Genomic DNA, 14,904 nt, shown 5'->3' with positions numbered 1-14,904 from the left:
CAGCTGTCGTGTACCGAATATTGGTCTCTCATCGGGGCTCATAAGTCTTCACTTTCATGATGGCCATGTCATTTGGCCTCTTCGTTGAAGGGCAGAAGTGGTACTAGTCCCTGGTTATCCCTGAATGTGCAAGTCTTGAATGGCACAAAAGAACATACGACTCATAGACCCTTGATAAACTGAGTGATTTTATTGATAAATTATTGTGGGAAACCACACATGCTAGCAATAGTAACTTAAGATCAGTTAAAACAGTGCAATAACTATGGAGGACTTCTTTTCTCATAAGATGTATCTGGCAAGTGACTGATGGTTGAAATCAGCAAGCGGGGGGCGGGGGGGATGGGCGCTGTGCCCCGCCATGTAGCAAGGGCATCGATTTTGGAGAAGATGGCTTGGTCTTCAGGAGGAAGAAAGAGGTCTTGATTTCTGGAGTGATTTGCTCATGAGTACACTTATTGAGCACTTACAGTTTACTGCATTGTATAAGTTGCCAGGGGGATGACTTTAAGGGTCGTAGATGTGTCCCCTTCCCTCAAGGGACTCATTGATGGGTTAGGCAGTTACTGCCTTCTTTGGACCTTTCCGTACCTACCTAGTAGTTTGTCTTTTTGGGAGCAGGCTACTCATTATGTCCAGAGGAATGAAAGCACGACATCAATAATACTGCTGTGGCCTTAATTAGAGTTAAAAAAACAACAAAACGAACCCATTGCCATCCATTCGATGCCGACTCATAGTGACCTTTTAGGACAGAGTAGAACTGCCCCATAGGGTTTCCAAGGAGCTGCTGGTGGATTCAAACTGCTGATCTTTCAGTTAGCAGCTGGCTGCTTAACCACTGTGCCACCAGGGCTCCTCCCTGCTAGCATTTAACCGGGGCAATGCTAATTGTGGGTAATGACCAGTGATGAGATAGAGAAGAGACGCTTGTCTCGGTGTGTCTTCTTTCTCCACTTCCTTTTCCTTTGACACAGAGAACACCACCAGCCTCTTTCCAAAGGGGCACATTATTTCTTTACTGGAATATCCCACCATGTACAGGGACGCCATTGAAGAGAGCTGCTGAAAGGGGATCGAAGTCATGGTGAAAGAGTACTGAGTGCCACAAGATCTCAGAAGAATTGGCTTTTTGTGGTGGGAACTGAGGCTAGCAACAGGAGAAAGGAGCTGGTGTTAGGTCTTAAGTTCTGGGTGAGGTTACCCCCAAAGAAGAGGTGTCACTGGCTGCCCTGTCTCTGCATAAGTGGGGTGATTTGGATTTCTCCTTCAACTCCTAGACAGGTGTTAAGAATAACAGAACCTAGTGAGGCCAGTGGGTCCCTGGGTGGCGCAAATGGTTTGCGCTCGACTACTAAACAAAAAAAGTTGGTTTGAACCCACTCAGCGTCTCCATGGAAGAAAGATCCTGGCAATCTGCTACAGCAAAGAAAACTCTATGGAACAGTTCTACTCTGACACACACAGGGTGGCCATGAGTCGGAATTGACTCAACAGCAACATGCATGGTTTGCTTCAGCGAGGCCTGTTGGTCTGTGAGGCTTCGCCTTGGAGGGCAGCTAAGACTAAGGCTTTCTCCCCCTGTGCTCAGAGAGAATCCATTGGCGAGATGAGACAGAAGGAGTGAGAAGGGGTGAGTAGGTTTTCCTGCGGTGTGGTGGTAAGGAAGGGGGTGGGGAAGAAGACACTGCTGGCCCAGTGTGAATTCCAATTCCTGGAGGCTTCCTGCCTGCCACTCACGGTGGAGACGGCAGCGTCTTCTGCTGGGGAGGCCTCAAACCTGGCTCAGGGTTACGCTCCTGTTGGTTCAGGTTCTGCTGGGTGCTGGCAGCTCTTTGGCTGGGCAAGGCTGCCTGCTCCTGTCAGGCCTGGTCAGTGACATTACTGACCTTAGCCCAGGCTGGAAAAGTGTCCAGGTGGAAGAGGCTAACTCCCCAGGTGTTGATGGCCACCATCACTATCACCAGGCCAATGACATTGACTCCCAGGCCAGCTTTCACCTGTGGACACAAACCAGCACACCCTGGTCACTCTGACCAGACAGCAGCACAGGCTCTGAGTGACCCCTGTGTGCCTAGCCTGAGCCTCGGCCCTGACTTGCCCACAGCCCCACCCGCTCAGCCCTGGTTTGTCCCGTCGCTGTCTGGGGGGCTCTAGTGTGGCTGTGCAGCCAGAGCACAGGATGGCAGAGCCTGGGGAGCAGGGTGGGACTCACCTCTGTGTCTTTCCTGCAGCATTCTCTATAAAGGGGAAGCCCAGAGGTCTGTTACTGGGAATACCTGATCTATGGAATGTGAAGGTTCCCCAAAAAGGGCTATGCAGGCAAGTGGTAGGGAAATGTGTTAAGCAAAATTAAACAGGTCTCTTTAAGCTGGAGCTTCTCAGACCCTTCAATGTGCTAGGACACTGGGGAACTTTAGGAGGGGCTGCTATCTTATATGAAGGGAGTTCTGGTGGCACAACAGGTAAGTGCCTGGCTGCTAACAGAAAGGCCGTTGGATCGAACCCATCAGCCGCTCCTCAGGAGAAAGATGTGGCAGTTTGCTTCCATAAAGATTAAACAAAAAATCAAACCCATTGCCATCAAATCGATTCCAACTCATAGCGACCGTATAGGGCAGAGGAGAACTGCCCCATAAGGTTTCCAAAGTGCAGCTGGTGGATTTGAGTTGCTGACCTTTTGGTTAGAAGCCTGAGCTCTTAACTGCTGTGCCACCAAGGCTCCCCATAAGGATTACAGCCTTGGAAATACTATGGGGCGGTTCTACTCTGTCCTATAGGGCCACTATGAGTCGGAATCACCTTGATGGCACACAACAACAGCATCTTATATGAGGATCCCTGGGTGGTGCAAACAGTTAATACATTCAGCTTTAAGCGAAAGGCTTAGTGATCTACTTCTGAAAGTATCAACCATTGAGAACCCTGTGGAGCACAGTTCTGCTCTGACTCACATGGGGTCGCTATGAGTCGGAGTCGACTAGATGGTCACTGAAAAAAAAAAAAATCCTGTATGAAGCCTTGGCCACTATTAGCTTTTTTTTTTTTTCCAAGGAACATCTCCTGGGAGTAGTGCACCTTGCTTCACCTGGGGACACGGGTCAGCTGCCACAGCTTAGGCCCTCTGCAGGAAGGTGGCACAGGAGTGGCAGCTGGTGGGGACCTTTGGTTCCTCCACCTCAGGCAATGTCGCCTCAGCAGTCCCTTCCATTCCTACTGTGGTGTTAGCACTCAGGCTGAGGGGGCTTTGAGGGGCGATGCGGGGCAGAGCCAGGGCCCCATGGAGGACTGTGCACAGTAATCCCAGCGGCATTCTACCAGGAGCCACAGGCACATGGCCTGTAGCCAAAGCAAACCCACTGGCTGGCAAGACCGGGAACGCTGCAAGGGAAAAAAGGATGCCAGGAAGTTGTTCCAAGCAAATGACTAGACTTGTCCTCTCTCTTCTGGTTTCTGGCCCAAGCCTTGGACTCGTTCGTCATCTGACTCCCTGGGCCTTTTGGTGTGGAGATGGAGAGCCGCCATGTCTCCTAGCAAGTGACAGGCAGGCTCTCAAGAAGCTAAATGAAGGTGGTTTAAGGGACCACAGAGTGTGAACCTCCTCACTGAGCGGATAAGGAAATTGAAGCTGGGAACAGAACCCAGGACAGGCTCACTTCCTGTCCTCTGGTGCGTCTGAAAATATCCTGTCCTGGTCATTTGAGGGAGAGGAGGGCTGGGCCGAGCATGGTATGAGCAGACGGAGGGTGTGCAGCAAGGTATGAAGGGAGAGGGGGTTGGCGAGACATCCCTTCCCTGGACTGTTCGAGATGCCTCAGCTGAGCATTTGGATGGTGGCAGGGTCTGAGTTTCTGCCACCGGCCTCGAGCTCCTTCTTCCTTTCCTCCACTGGACATTTACAAGATGGCTGAGGATGAGTTTGGACTCTAAGGAAAATAACGTTTCAGATCTCAGCAAGGGTGGACGGGCCCTGTTTCAGGCAGGCCCCGGTAATGGGTATTAGTGCGCCCTGTCGTCCTCTCTCCCATCAGCCTAGAATATTAAGAAGCATGGCAGTGAGTACAGATTGAGGTGTGGAGGGTGGACATGGCCAACACTCATTAGTGCAAGATGTCTCCTCAAAGCCACCCTTTGTGAGCCCAGTGAAAACACAGAAACGAGCTCTGGAGGCTTCCTTCTGCCATTGTTGCCTCAGGGGTTTCTTCCTTGGGAGAGAGCTAAACAAAAGGATCCTGTTTTCAGCCTGTTGTTGTTAGGTGTGGTCAAGCCGGCTCTGACTCATAGGACCCCATGATAACAATAAAACTTTGCCCTGTCCCGCACTATCCTCACCATCATTGTTATGTGTGATGAGCCCACTGCTGCAGCACCTGTGTCAGTCCATCTCACTGAGGGTCTTCCTCTATTTTGCTGACCCTCTACTTTACCAAGCATGATGTCCTTCCCCAGGGACTGGTCCCTCACCCTAGGTTGATACAGCTTCTCAATCTTTATCCCCATTGGTCCGATGGAGGAACTGAGGCGAGACTCCTGCAAGCTCATGCCTCCTGGAACTGGGCCACATCCTGCTCTGTCCCCATTTTTTCTATCCATGTACCTAAATTTTAAAGGATCCCAGGTGGTACAATGGTTAAGCTGTCGGCTGCTAACCGAAAGGCTGGTGGTTCGAACCCACCTAGCAGCTTTGCAGGAGAAAGACCTGGCAATCTGCTTCTGTAAAGACTGCAGTCTAGAAAACTCCGTGGGGGCAGTACTGCTCTGTCACATGGGGTTGCTATGAGTCAGAATTGACTCAACAGCACCCAATGACAACAACCCATACTTTCTTCCAGACAAGGGCTGGGGAGAGCACGTTATTGCTATTCTGGGTGCTTAAGGACAAACCGGCCACCTGAGTGGTTAAGCACTCGACTACTAGCTGAAAGGTTGGCAGTTCAAACCCATCCAGAGGCACCTCAGAAGACAGGCCTGTCGATCTGCTTCCAAAAGGTCACAGCCTTGAAAAGCTTATGGAGCCGTTCTACTCAGCACACACGGAGTGGCCATGAGTTAGAATCGACTTGATGGCATCTGTGAACAAGGACAAACCAAAAACCCTTTTACTGGCACCGTTTGTTCTTTCTGCCACACTAGATGGAGTGCTGATAGACCAGGGGCACCACTAGAAAATACGCTTTAGGAGAAGGCTGGGGCACCATGCTCGTGCTCATGTGGGCTCGGCCAGAAGAAAGTGAACGCCACTCACCATGTCTTTGATCTGGCAGTGCCCGTAGCTGAAGACGATGGCGTTGGGGGGGTTGCCCACGGGCAGCATCACTGCAAAGGAGATGCACATGGTGACGGGAATCAGGGTGTACAGCGGGTTAATGCGGAGCGTCTCCGACTGGTGGAGAGAGAACGCACAGACATCAGGCGGAGGTCAGACTCTTGGTGGAGCTCAATCCCTGGCCTCCCACTAGGCGTGCGCTTCAGTGCTGCCTGGGTGTGGCCGGCCCTCGCGGGATGCTCACGCTGGGGTTGTTGGGTCCCTGCCCGCAGGGTGGCCGTGGTGTGCTGATGCTGAGCGTTCATGTCTATGGGGCACGGGCTTTGAGTTACCTCCTAGATGGGGTGTTTCATTTCTGGGTGCTGGTCTACAGAAGGAAACCCTGGGGATGCAGTGGTTAAGAGCTCAGCTGCTAAGCAAAAGGTCAGCAGTTTGGATCTACCAGCTGCTCCTTGGAAACTCTATGGGGCAGTTCTACTCTGTCCTGTAGGGTTGCTACGAGTCAGAATCAACTTGAAGGCAATGTTTTTTTGTTTTTGGGTGGGGGGGTCTGTGGAAGTGGTTTTCAAACTTTATTCGCGAGCTGAGAAATCCTTTCTTCAGACAAAAATCCCATGCATTGGCTGCATTGATTGAAGTGGGGATCCCTCCCCCTTGGGGCGCAGAGCTAAGGTTTTCTTCTTGGTAAGATTGCTTGTGGGGTTGGAACCCATAGCCCTCAACAATGCCAAGTTTTAACTAACAGAGCGCCCATGCTCACCCCAACAAGACGATGGGAGGGAGACCCTGGAGACGTTTGACCACTGGGCAGAGATTGCCCGGGGAACAGGGAGGGCCTGGGGTTAGATGGAGCAGGAGGATGTGACTGTCAGGTGGGGTGTTGGGGAGGAACCTTCACTCCTAGAGCGGGGCAGGGGCAGTGTGGGGTCAGGTGTATTACGTTGGGGAGGCTTAGCCACATCAGATCTGGCAGTTGTTCCTGCTCCTTTCCCAACAGTAGCAAATCGCTCTGAGGCTGTAGGACGAGGCTGGTCTTGCTCCCGATTCTCAGAACCCCCTGGGCAGTCACTGGGTGCGGGCGTGCTGACGGTGACACCTGTGGTCTTGGTCTTTGCAGCCGTGTGTGTTTCGGGGGGCATCTTGCCTCCATTTCCTGAGGCTGCTTCTTTAGCCCCCTGTTGAGTCTTATCTCAGGAGGGAAAGGTGGAGGCCGATGGTGGGGAATTTGGTGCCTGGGGTTTGAGGGTTATTTTGTCAACTGTGTTGTTTGTGTCCAGGGGAGCCCTCTGGAGCCCTTGCAAGGGATGGACTGTTTAGACTGGACTTGATGGCAATGGGTTTGGTTTTTTTTTTTTTTTTTTTGGTTAGGAAAAGGGTTTCCAGAACTCTTGATATGGTGAGTTAATTTATCTATTTATTTACAAGTTGCTATTTGAAAAACTTCATTTTTCAAACCGTGGATTGAACACTACCTGTGAGAGCGGGGGCAGTAGCCAGAGGAGGGGGCAGGTGCAGCGGCTGCTCTGGGACCTTCCAGCAGCCCAGCTCTACCCCAGGGAGCCCACTGCACTCACCAGGCTGCACAGGATGGGCAGGAAGATGGTAATGGTGGCCGGGTTGCTCACAAACTCGGTGACGATGGACACCAGGATGCATGCCAGCAGGGTGACCGCCCATGGAGGGAGGCTGCTCAGGGACAGCATCTGGTGCCCAATCCATGTGGAGAGGCCAGAGCTCTGCAGGAGGAGAAGGTGAGGCAGTGACAAGATGACCCCAGGGGCCATCTGTCTTGTCTCCGTGTCTTCCGCTGACTGAGCCAGAGGTCACCCCGCTCTTTACAATGAGGTCGTGCCTGCAGCCCCAGAACATTCTCCCCTAGGACTATACAACATCCAGTCTCTACAACACCTAGGCTTTGGGTTCCTGGTCAGTCGTTGTCACGGGCATGGAGACGCACCCACCCTGACTGCTGTGGTCCTTCCTAGGATGTTGGCGTGAGGCCTGGCAGGGGTGGGGTCTGTAAGGTGACCAGCCCCCACCTCAGTCTCATCACCCTTCTCCAGCCTCCACGCATTGAACCAGCATGCCCTGTGCCCCTTCCCAGAGTGCCACGTGTCATCCTTAACTCTGCTTTTGAAATCCACGTCTCTTATTAACCGAGAAAGAGTAAAATTCATCAGCCTCTTTGGATAGTAGCCTTTTCTGTGGCTTTTTAGGGGGCACGAGCAGGCATGGCTGAATGCAGGGAGTTTTACATGAGTAATGAGTGAAGGAGCGAGATAGCAAGTCCGTCTCCTGACTTATGAGATTCAGCTCTTCAGCCTCCACCTGTTTTAGGTTCAGATCCCACCATGGCTGACACTGGGATCCACCATCTGCAGGACATGAAGGTGTACTGCCATTTCCAAACCTTTATACACATCCACCCAAATGAGTGGTTATTCCCATCTGGAATAATTCACTTGGTTGGAGGATGTTCATTTACTAATGGTGAGGGCTGACCCTACCTATAAAAATGAGTGTGCATTGAGTTTTTGAACTAAAAACCCCAGGATGCCATATGCATTCCCCCTCTCTCCCTCCCTGCTTGTCTCCCTTCTATGGTAATATGCTCTGTTTTTTTCCTACTATTTCCTAAATCCAAAACCAAACCCACTGCCGTTGAGTTGATTCCAACTCATAGTGACCCTGAAGGACAGAGTAGAACTGCCTCATAGGGTTTCCAATGCTGTAAATCCTTATGGAAGCAGACTGCCACATCTTTCTCCTGTGGAGCAGCCGGTGGGTTCCAACCGCTGACCTCTTGGTTAGCAGCCGAGTGCTTTAACCACTGGGCCACCAGTGCTCCCTCATGGTATCCTAGAGACTTCAAACTCCATACAGCAATGGGGGGTAAGGGCAGGAAGCAAGGCGAGACATTTATGCTGTGATTCCTCAAGCTACTCATGTTTTACTGTTAAAGACAGGCTTTTGACATCGTCAGCAGGCTACGTTTTCTCCTATTTTCCAAATTCATCAGAAGCTCATTGGGCTCTCTAGCATCCGGGCAGTCTCACGGCAAGTCACAGACAGCCAAGGACTAGAATCCTCTGGACTTCTCTCTGTCAGCAGCCATTTCGCCTGGCAGGGCTTTTCTTTCTTTGTCCTCAAGACTGACCGTGAGCTGCAAACCCCATATGTGGGGACTTGTGTCAAATAGTGGTTGGCGCAGTACACTGCACTGTTTCCCTCTTGTTCTACATTAAACCTTGCTAACTGGACAAAGCCAGGGAGCAAGAGCAGTTGGCTGGGTGAGGCAGCATCCATCCTGCCTCAGCTGCTCCTCCCAGTCCTCTGGTGAACATGCACCTTTCCCCCCATCAGCTTCTTTGCCTCCTCCCTCCCAGAGCTACAAAGACCTGTTGGGTGAAGCTGCCGGAGAAGATTCGGCCAATAGGAACAGAAGGCAAGCAGTACCTTGCTGCCTGAGGCCAGGGCGTAGCCCCCTCCCACCAGTATGACGATCTCCCAGGGCATGGTCTTCTGGAAGTCCTTCCAGGTGATGATGGGCTCCGTCCCCAGCAAGGAATCCCTGGGCTCCCCTGGTCACAACGGACAGAGATGCAGGGCCAGTGAAACCTCACGGGCGAGATTTGTGAGACAAGGGCCCAGGGGACGGGCTGGACCATGGGGGAGGCTGCTCTGCTACTGGGGAAGAGGGTCTGAAGGACCTCGGTGACGGTCCTTCAAAGACCTCGGTCTGGGACTCCTTTGGCCCGAGCCAGCCCCAGCGTCTCCTATGAACCCTCGCTCACCGTCATCCTTCCTTCTGAAGCATGGCTTCTTGGCTGGAATCAGGAAAAGCAGGAAGCCAAGGAAGACGGAGACTGTGGCATCGGTGCGGTAGCCTTTCCTAGCAAAGAGACAAGCGTGGCCGGAGGAGGAGGGTCAGGAGCCTCCCTGGTAGCAGGTAAACGGAGGAACAGGTGTCTCAGAACGGACAGTCTGAAGACAACACCCTTCTTTAGGACCTAGCTAGAGATGACACTTCCTCCCACCGGTTGCCACCACAGTGCCCCACAGTGGACTGAATGGGCAGTGGTTAACGTCTGGAGGCAGGGTCTGGCTAACGTGAATTTGTTGTTAGTTGTCGGCCAGTTGGCCCCCAACTCATGGCGGCGCATGCACAGTGGACCAAACACTGCCAGGTCCTGCACCATCCCCGTTGTCTCTTGTAGATCTGACTGTTGCAATCCATGGGGTTTTCACCGGCTGATTTTTGGAAGTAGGTCACCAGGCCTTTCTTCCTAGTCTGTCTTAGTCTGGAAGCTCTGTTGAAACCTGCTCAGCATCATGGCAACACACAAGCCTCCACTGACAGGCGGGTGATGGCCGTGCCTGAGGGTCATTGGCCAGGTATTGAGCTTGAATCTTCTGCATGAGAGGTGAGAACTCTACCACTGAACCACCACTGCCCTCCTTTTCCAAAGACTGCAGCTTCCCTAAAAAGAGTGGCCTTCCAAAGGCGTCCTGTCTACCCCAGGAGTCTCTGAAGGGATGCCGGTGGCTACAGCCTGACAGTGGCCTGTGTAGGGTATTGCACCGGCCCTGAGTGTGTGGTGCCACTGAGCAGTTTCTATTACCTGGTACGGCCCAGCGCCCTTCCTCAAGCATGGTTATGTGTTAATTAAAAGATTAATGAGCTTGACGTGTATATTTGAGCTGATACCATGGTAAAGTTATCTAAAAAGAGGGGTGTCAGATGCTTGGACAGGGGTGCAATTTCAGCGCTTGCCATAGGTGCCACTTTCCGTAGAAGCGCCGCTGGCTGTACTGGGTTAATAGAAACTGCTCAGTGGCACCGTGGGCCCAGGGCTGCTGCAATACTTGCCATAGCCTAGTTACGCTTCAGAAGAACTTGGGGGGGTGCTTATTCTTGAGGAGGAGATGACATCACTTACTTCTCAAAGAAGGAATCCCAGCCTGGAACAAAGCCAGGTTCCCTCGTGAACCACAGCACCGTCATCAGGATGAAGAAAAACCCAGTCACCATCTCAGGGTAGCTATCAAATGAAACAGAAAGACCCCTCCAGGACTGGGAAGTTCCCCTTAGCTTTCCATTTTGCTTCGGGATGCTTCTGTCACTTAGGGTCCCGGATACTGGAGAGATGACATGCCATTCCTGCTCAACCACTGTGAACGGCTGAGAATGAATCGGAAAGAGGACTGAGATAATGCTAGAAAAATATTAAAGGGCTCCTGGAGAAATGTAGGTGGGGAGGGAAAGCCAACACAGTCCTGTAAACTTACAAAATAATTTAAAATAACAGCCTATGATGCGAGGAGAGTGTGTGAGATGGGTGCCTGCCAACGCTGGGCTTGCCAGGACCTTTGTGAGGCAATCTGATGACAGGCATCAGGAGCCCGGAGAGCGTGCATTCCCTTCGTCCAAGGACCATAACCAGAAATGCACGTGATGCATGACTTATGAAAAAATGAAACAACCTAAATATCCAATGTCGTTCCACCACATCAAGTACATTTGGGTATAAAACTACACATTATAACGAGATGCACCCATTATAATCATGTTTGCAAACAAGAGTTAACGACCTGAGAAGATAATGACCATATAACGCTAAGTGAAAAAGGCAAGATACAAAACTATGTTTAGTGTGGACTGAATGTTACCAAAAATGCACCTAATTGTGCACAAAAACCTGTGGAAAGGAAGTACATTGTGTTAACGGTGCTTGCGGGTAACGCTGGGATGCTGGCGATACAGGTAATAAATGTTACTGTTTTCTTCCTACTTTTCTGCATTTGTTAAAATTTTCTACAATGAACATGTATTTACTTTTATAAATGAAGCCCAAGCCAAAGCCCGTTGCCTTTGAGTTGATTCAGACTCATAGCCACCCTATAGGACAGAGTAGAACTGCGCTATAGGGTTTCCAAGGAGCACCTGGTGGATTCGAACTGCCGACATTTTGGTTAGCAGCTGTAGCTCTTAACGTTTACACCACCAGGGTTTCCTTTATAAATGAAAAGTTTAAAAAAATACAGTTGACACCTGAACGCTTTTACCAAGACAGAGTTGTACATGCCAATTGCTGTCATAAAACCAATAACCAGTTGCCATCAAGTTGATTCCGACTCATGGTGACCCCATGTGTGTCACGGTAGAACTGTGCTCCACGGAGTTTTCAATGGCTGACTTTCTTGAAGCACATAACCAGGCCTTTCTTCTGAGTTGCCTCTGGGTGGACTCAAACCTCCAACCTTTTGGCTAGTAGCCGAGGGTGTTAACCGTTTGCATCACCCAGGGACTCCACTAATTGCCAGAAGAGGAGAACTACCACTGGATAGAATGCTAGGTCACTATGGACAAGCTGATAAAAATGGCCCAGGCTGGTTAGAGATTTCTTTACTTCCTGTCTTCAGAAAAAAAAAAAAAAATTTTTTTTCAAGTCAGTATTTAATGCTGGCTTTGCCCTAAAAGTAATACAAAGTTCCCTCTCACTAGGAGTGACCACTGGACCACAGTGGGGGCCCATTCTGAGGAATGTGGGGAGTCTTTGACTCTTGAAAGGAATCCAGCATGTTTCAAGTTGGTGGAAAAGCTGCCCTTATATACAACATTTCACCTACATGCAGCGGCCATACCTTGGACTCTGAACACAGAGGAGGGGAAGGGCGGCCACCTGACATGCAGGCCAGCTGGACTTTGGCATTCAACAGCATCTTCTAAATGCCTGGATTCACAGTTGTGGAAAACTCCCCCCGCCCGAGACCAGCAAGTACAAGGCTGCGTCTGTGCTCACTCCACCTGCCACGCTCTCACCCTGGAGGAGGAGAGGAGGCGAACGGCTGGTTTTACCTTATGTCACCCAGCTTCTCATACTCCTCTTGGATTCTCTTCTCTGACAGCTCTTCCCTTTTGGTCTTCTTCTTCTTGCTCAGAGAGCAGGTCTCTTTAAAACTGAGAAGAGAGAATAAGCATAAGAATAAAGAAAACAAGCTTCCGAGGCCAGGAGGAGATCAACCAAGAAGCAAACACTAAACTCCTTGAGGGTGTGGGTGTCTCCTCTTCACCCACAACCTCTGCCCCTCCAACCCCCACCGTTGATACACCTGTCACAGACCAAGTTACACAGCCTCTCCTCAGCCTTCTCCCTTGTCTTTTGTGGATACCCACCTGGGTAAATCTCTGGTGTTATCAATGGGAGTGCCCGGGTGGTACAAATGATTAATGCGCTCGGGAAAGGTTGGCAGTTTGAGTCCACTCAGAGTGCCTTGGAAGAAAGGCCTGGCACAATCTACCTCCGAAAAAGCAGCCATTGAAAACCTCATGAAGCACAGCTCTACCCTTGACATACATGGGAGCGCCATGAGTCGGATCGACTTGACGGCAGCTGGCTGGTTATCAATGTGAATTACGGCTTACGGATTTTTGCAAGTGTATTTTTTTTTATTTATATGGGGTTGTTTCTCTATACTTGTCTTTCTGTTCCTAATAAAAACCAGTGTGATGTGGTATATGTGTGTAGATGTTTATATGTTTGTGTGTTACATACACACACACACACGTGTATGTGTGTGCGTGTGTTTGTCTAGAGTCACGGCTTGTCTGCAGTGAAAGTGGGTGTTAGTTTTTTACGAGCAACACTGTAGTTATAGATGTGTGCAGCCATTATTGATCTGACGACAGTCTCAGTAAAAAATCAGCTCAGAGAACGTTCCTTGACCAACTGGAGCGTTGGGGTCCAAGGACCACTAACAAAACATACATATTCTCCCTTTATGTGTTTGAAACTGATCAAGTTTGGAGTAAGTTGATGGTTATGAAGAAAAAGCTTATTAAGCAGATTAAACATATTAGGAATATTTCAGGGAGAAAGTCTAACTTACTTTGAGGGGTGTGAACATATTCCATACAAACTACTATGTGTAAACCACTTGTGTCTATAAAAATTAAGCTTAAGGTTACTTCTGCTTGGAGTTATGTCTTTAGAAGTTAGTTGAAATTGCTGTATGTACTTTGAAAGCATTACACACTCTCCAATTTAGACCTTTTAGAAACGAGAGAGGCCCTCTAACCAATGAGTTGGAATGAAGAGCATTTCATCGCAGAGCTTGTAGTGAGGAGCTGAGTTCATGTACCCGGCTACAGTCCCGAGAACAGAAGGCCTGGTTCACTGCGTGCTCCCTGCCACCTCTGTGGTTGCTCTGCAGCGCCCCCTAGAGGAGAGTCCTCCAGGGCCTGTGTGCCGGCAGAAGAGCCTCAGCTGTTTGCTGCCGAGCCTGGAACTCACTTGCAGCCCAGGAACAGCCAGTGCATCCAGAACCAGCTGACCACCAGCATGATGAGGGAGATGGGGAAGCTGAAGAGGAACCAGGTGCCAAAGTTGACCACCTCCGCAGCCGGATACTGGCTAGAGAGTAAAGGAGCAGGTCAGTGATTAGAAAAGGTTGGGTTTCCACGTGGCATCATTCTGGAGTAATACGCTCCATATGCCTTAGGAAGACACACGACAGAGCTAAGGGGTAGATATAACGGTAACAATATGTAGACATGATAAACATTATTTAGATAAACATTATCTTGAACTCACTTATTTGACAGCTGCAACTCTACAGAGCCCAGCATGAATTAAGGTAAAAAATGCATCGAAGTAATCAAAATAGATATCGATAAATTGTATATAAGGCACCCTGGTGGCGCAAACAGTTAAGCACTTGGCTGCCAACCTAAAGGTCAGCAGTTTGAATGCACCCAGCGACTCTGGGGGAAAAAGACCTGGCAGTCTGCTTCCGTAAGGATTAAACCCATTGCTGTCGAGTCGATCCTGACTCAGCAACCCTATACAACAGAGTAGAACTGCCCCATGGGGTTTCCAAGGCCGTGATCTTTACGGAAGGAGATTGCCACATCTTTTCTCCCATGGGGTGCTTGGTGGTTTCAAACTGCCGACCTTTCTGTTAGCAGCCGAGTGCTTAACCACTGTGCCACAGGGCTCCACTCCTGTAAAGATTGTTGTTGTTACATGCTGTCCAGTTGGTTCCAACCCATAGTGATCCTATGTACAACAGAACAAAACGCTGCCTGGTCCTCCTCACAATCATTGCTATGTTTGAGCCCATTGTTGCAGCCACTGTGTCAATCTACCTCCTTGAGGGTCTTCCTTTTTTTTTTGTTGAGCCTCTGCTTTACCAAGCATGATGTCCTTCTGCAGGGACTGGTCCCTCCTAACAACATGTCCAAAGATCTTGAGGCAAAGTTTCGCCATCCTTGCTTCTAAGAAGCATTCTGGCTGTACTTCTTCCAAGAAAGATTTGTTTGTTCTTTTGGCAGTCCATGGTATAGCCAATATCCTTCACCAACACCGTAATTCAAAGGCATCAAATCTTTGATCTTCCTTGTTTATTGTCCAGCTTTCACATGCATATGAGCCGATTGAAAATACCGTGGCTTGCGTCAGGCACACTTTAGTCCTCAAAGTGACATCTCTGCTTTTTAAAACTTTGAAGAGGTATTTTGCAGCACATTTGCCCAATGCAATATGTTGTTTGATTCCTTGATTGCTGCTTCCATGGGTGTTGATTGTGGATCCAATTAAAATGAAATCCTTGACAACTTCAATCTTTTCTCCGTTTAT

The 14,904-nt window shown here is 49.9% G+C and overlaps 1 protein-coding gene across 1 annotated transcript in view; it reads right to left on the bottom strand.

The window, feature by feature from the left end:
- Positions 1–1,819: 1,819 nt before the first annotated feature.
- Positions 1,820–14,904, bottom strand: part of SLC13A4 (solute carrier family 13 member 4) — a 47,432-nt gene continuing 34,347 nt past the window's right edge. The window contains exons 9-16 of the mRNA XM_064289680.1: positions 13,561–13,680; positions 12,126–12,227; positions 10,207–10,308; positions 9,061–9,158; positions 8,723–8,847; positions 6,841–7,002; positions 5,246–5,383; positions 1,820–2,000 (exon numbers count right to left, since the gene is read on the bottom strand). Of these exons, the coding sequence (XP_064145750.1) occupies positions 1,863–2,000; positions 5,246–5,383; positions 6,841–7,002; positions 8,723–8,847; positions 9,061–9,158; positions 10,207–10,308; positions 12,126–12,227; positions 13,561–13,680 (985 nt within the window). The 3' untranslated portion in view covers positions 1,820–1,862. The remainder of the gene's footprint in view (positions 2,001–5,245; positions 5,384–6,840; positions 7,003–8,722; positions 8,848–9,060; positions 9,159–10,206; positions 10,309–12,125; positions 12,228–13,560; positions 13,681–14,904) is intronic.

Source organism: Loxodonta africana, chromosome 8, assembly GCF_030014295.1.
Source record: "Loxodonta africana isolate mLoxAfr1 chromosome 8, mLoxAfr1.hap2, whole genome shotgun sequence".
Lineage (NCBI taxonomy): Eukaryota > Metazoa > Chordata > Mammalia > Proboscidea > Elephantidae > Loxodonta > Loxodonta africana.
The sequence above is the reverse complement of the archived record's forward strand: the minus strand, read 5'-3'. Positions and strand labels throughout refer to the sequence as shown.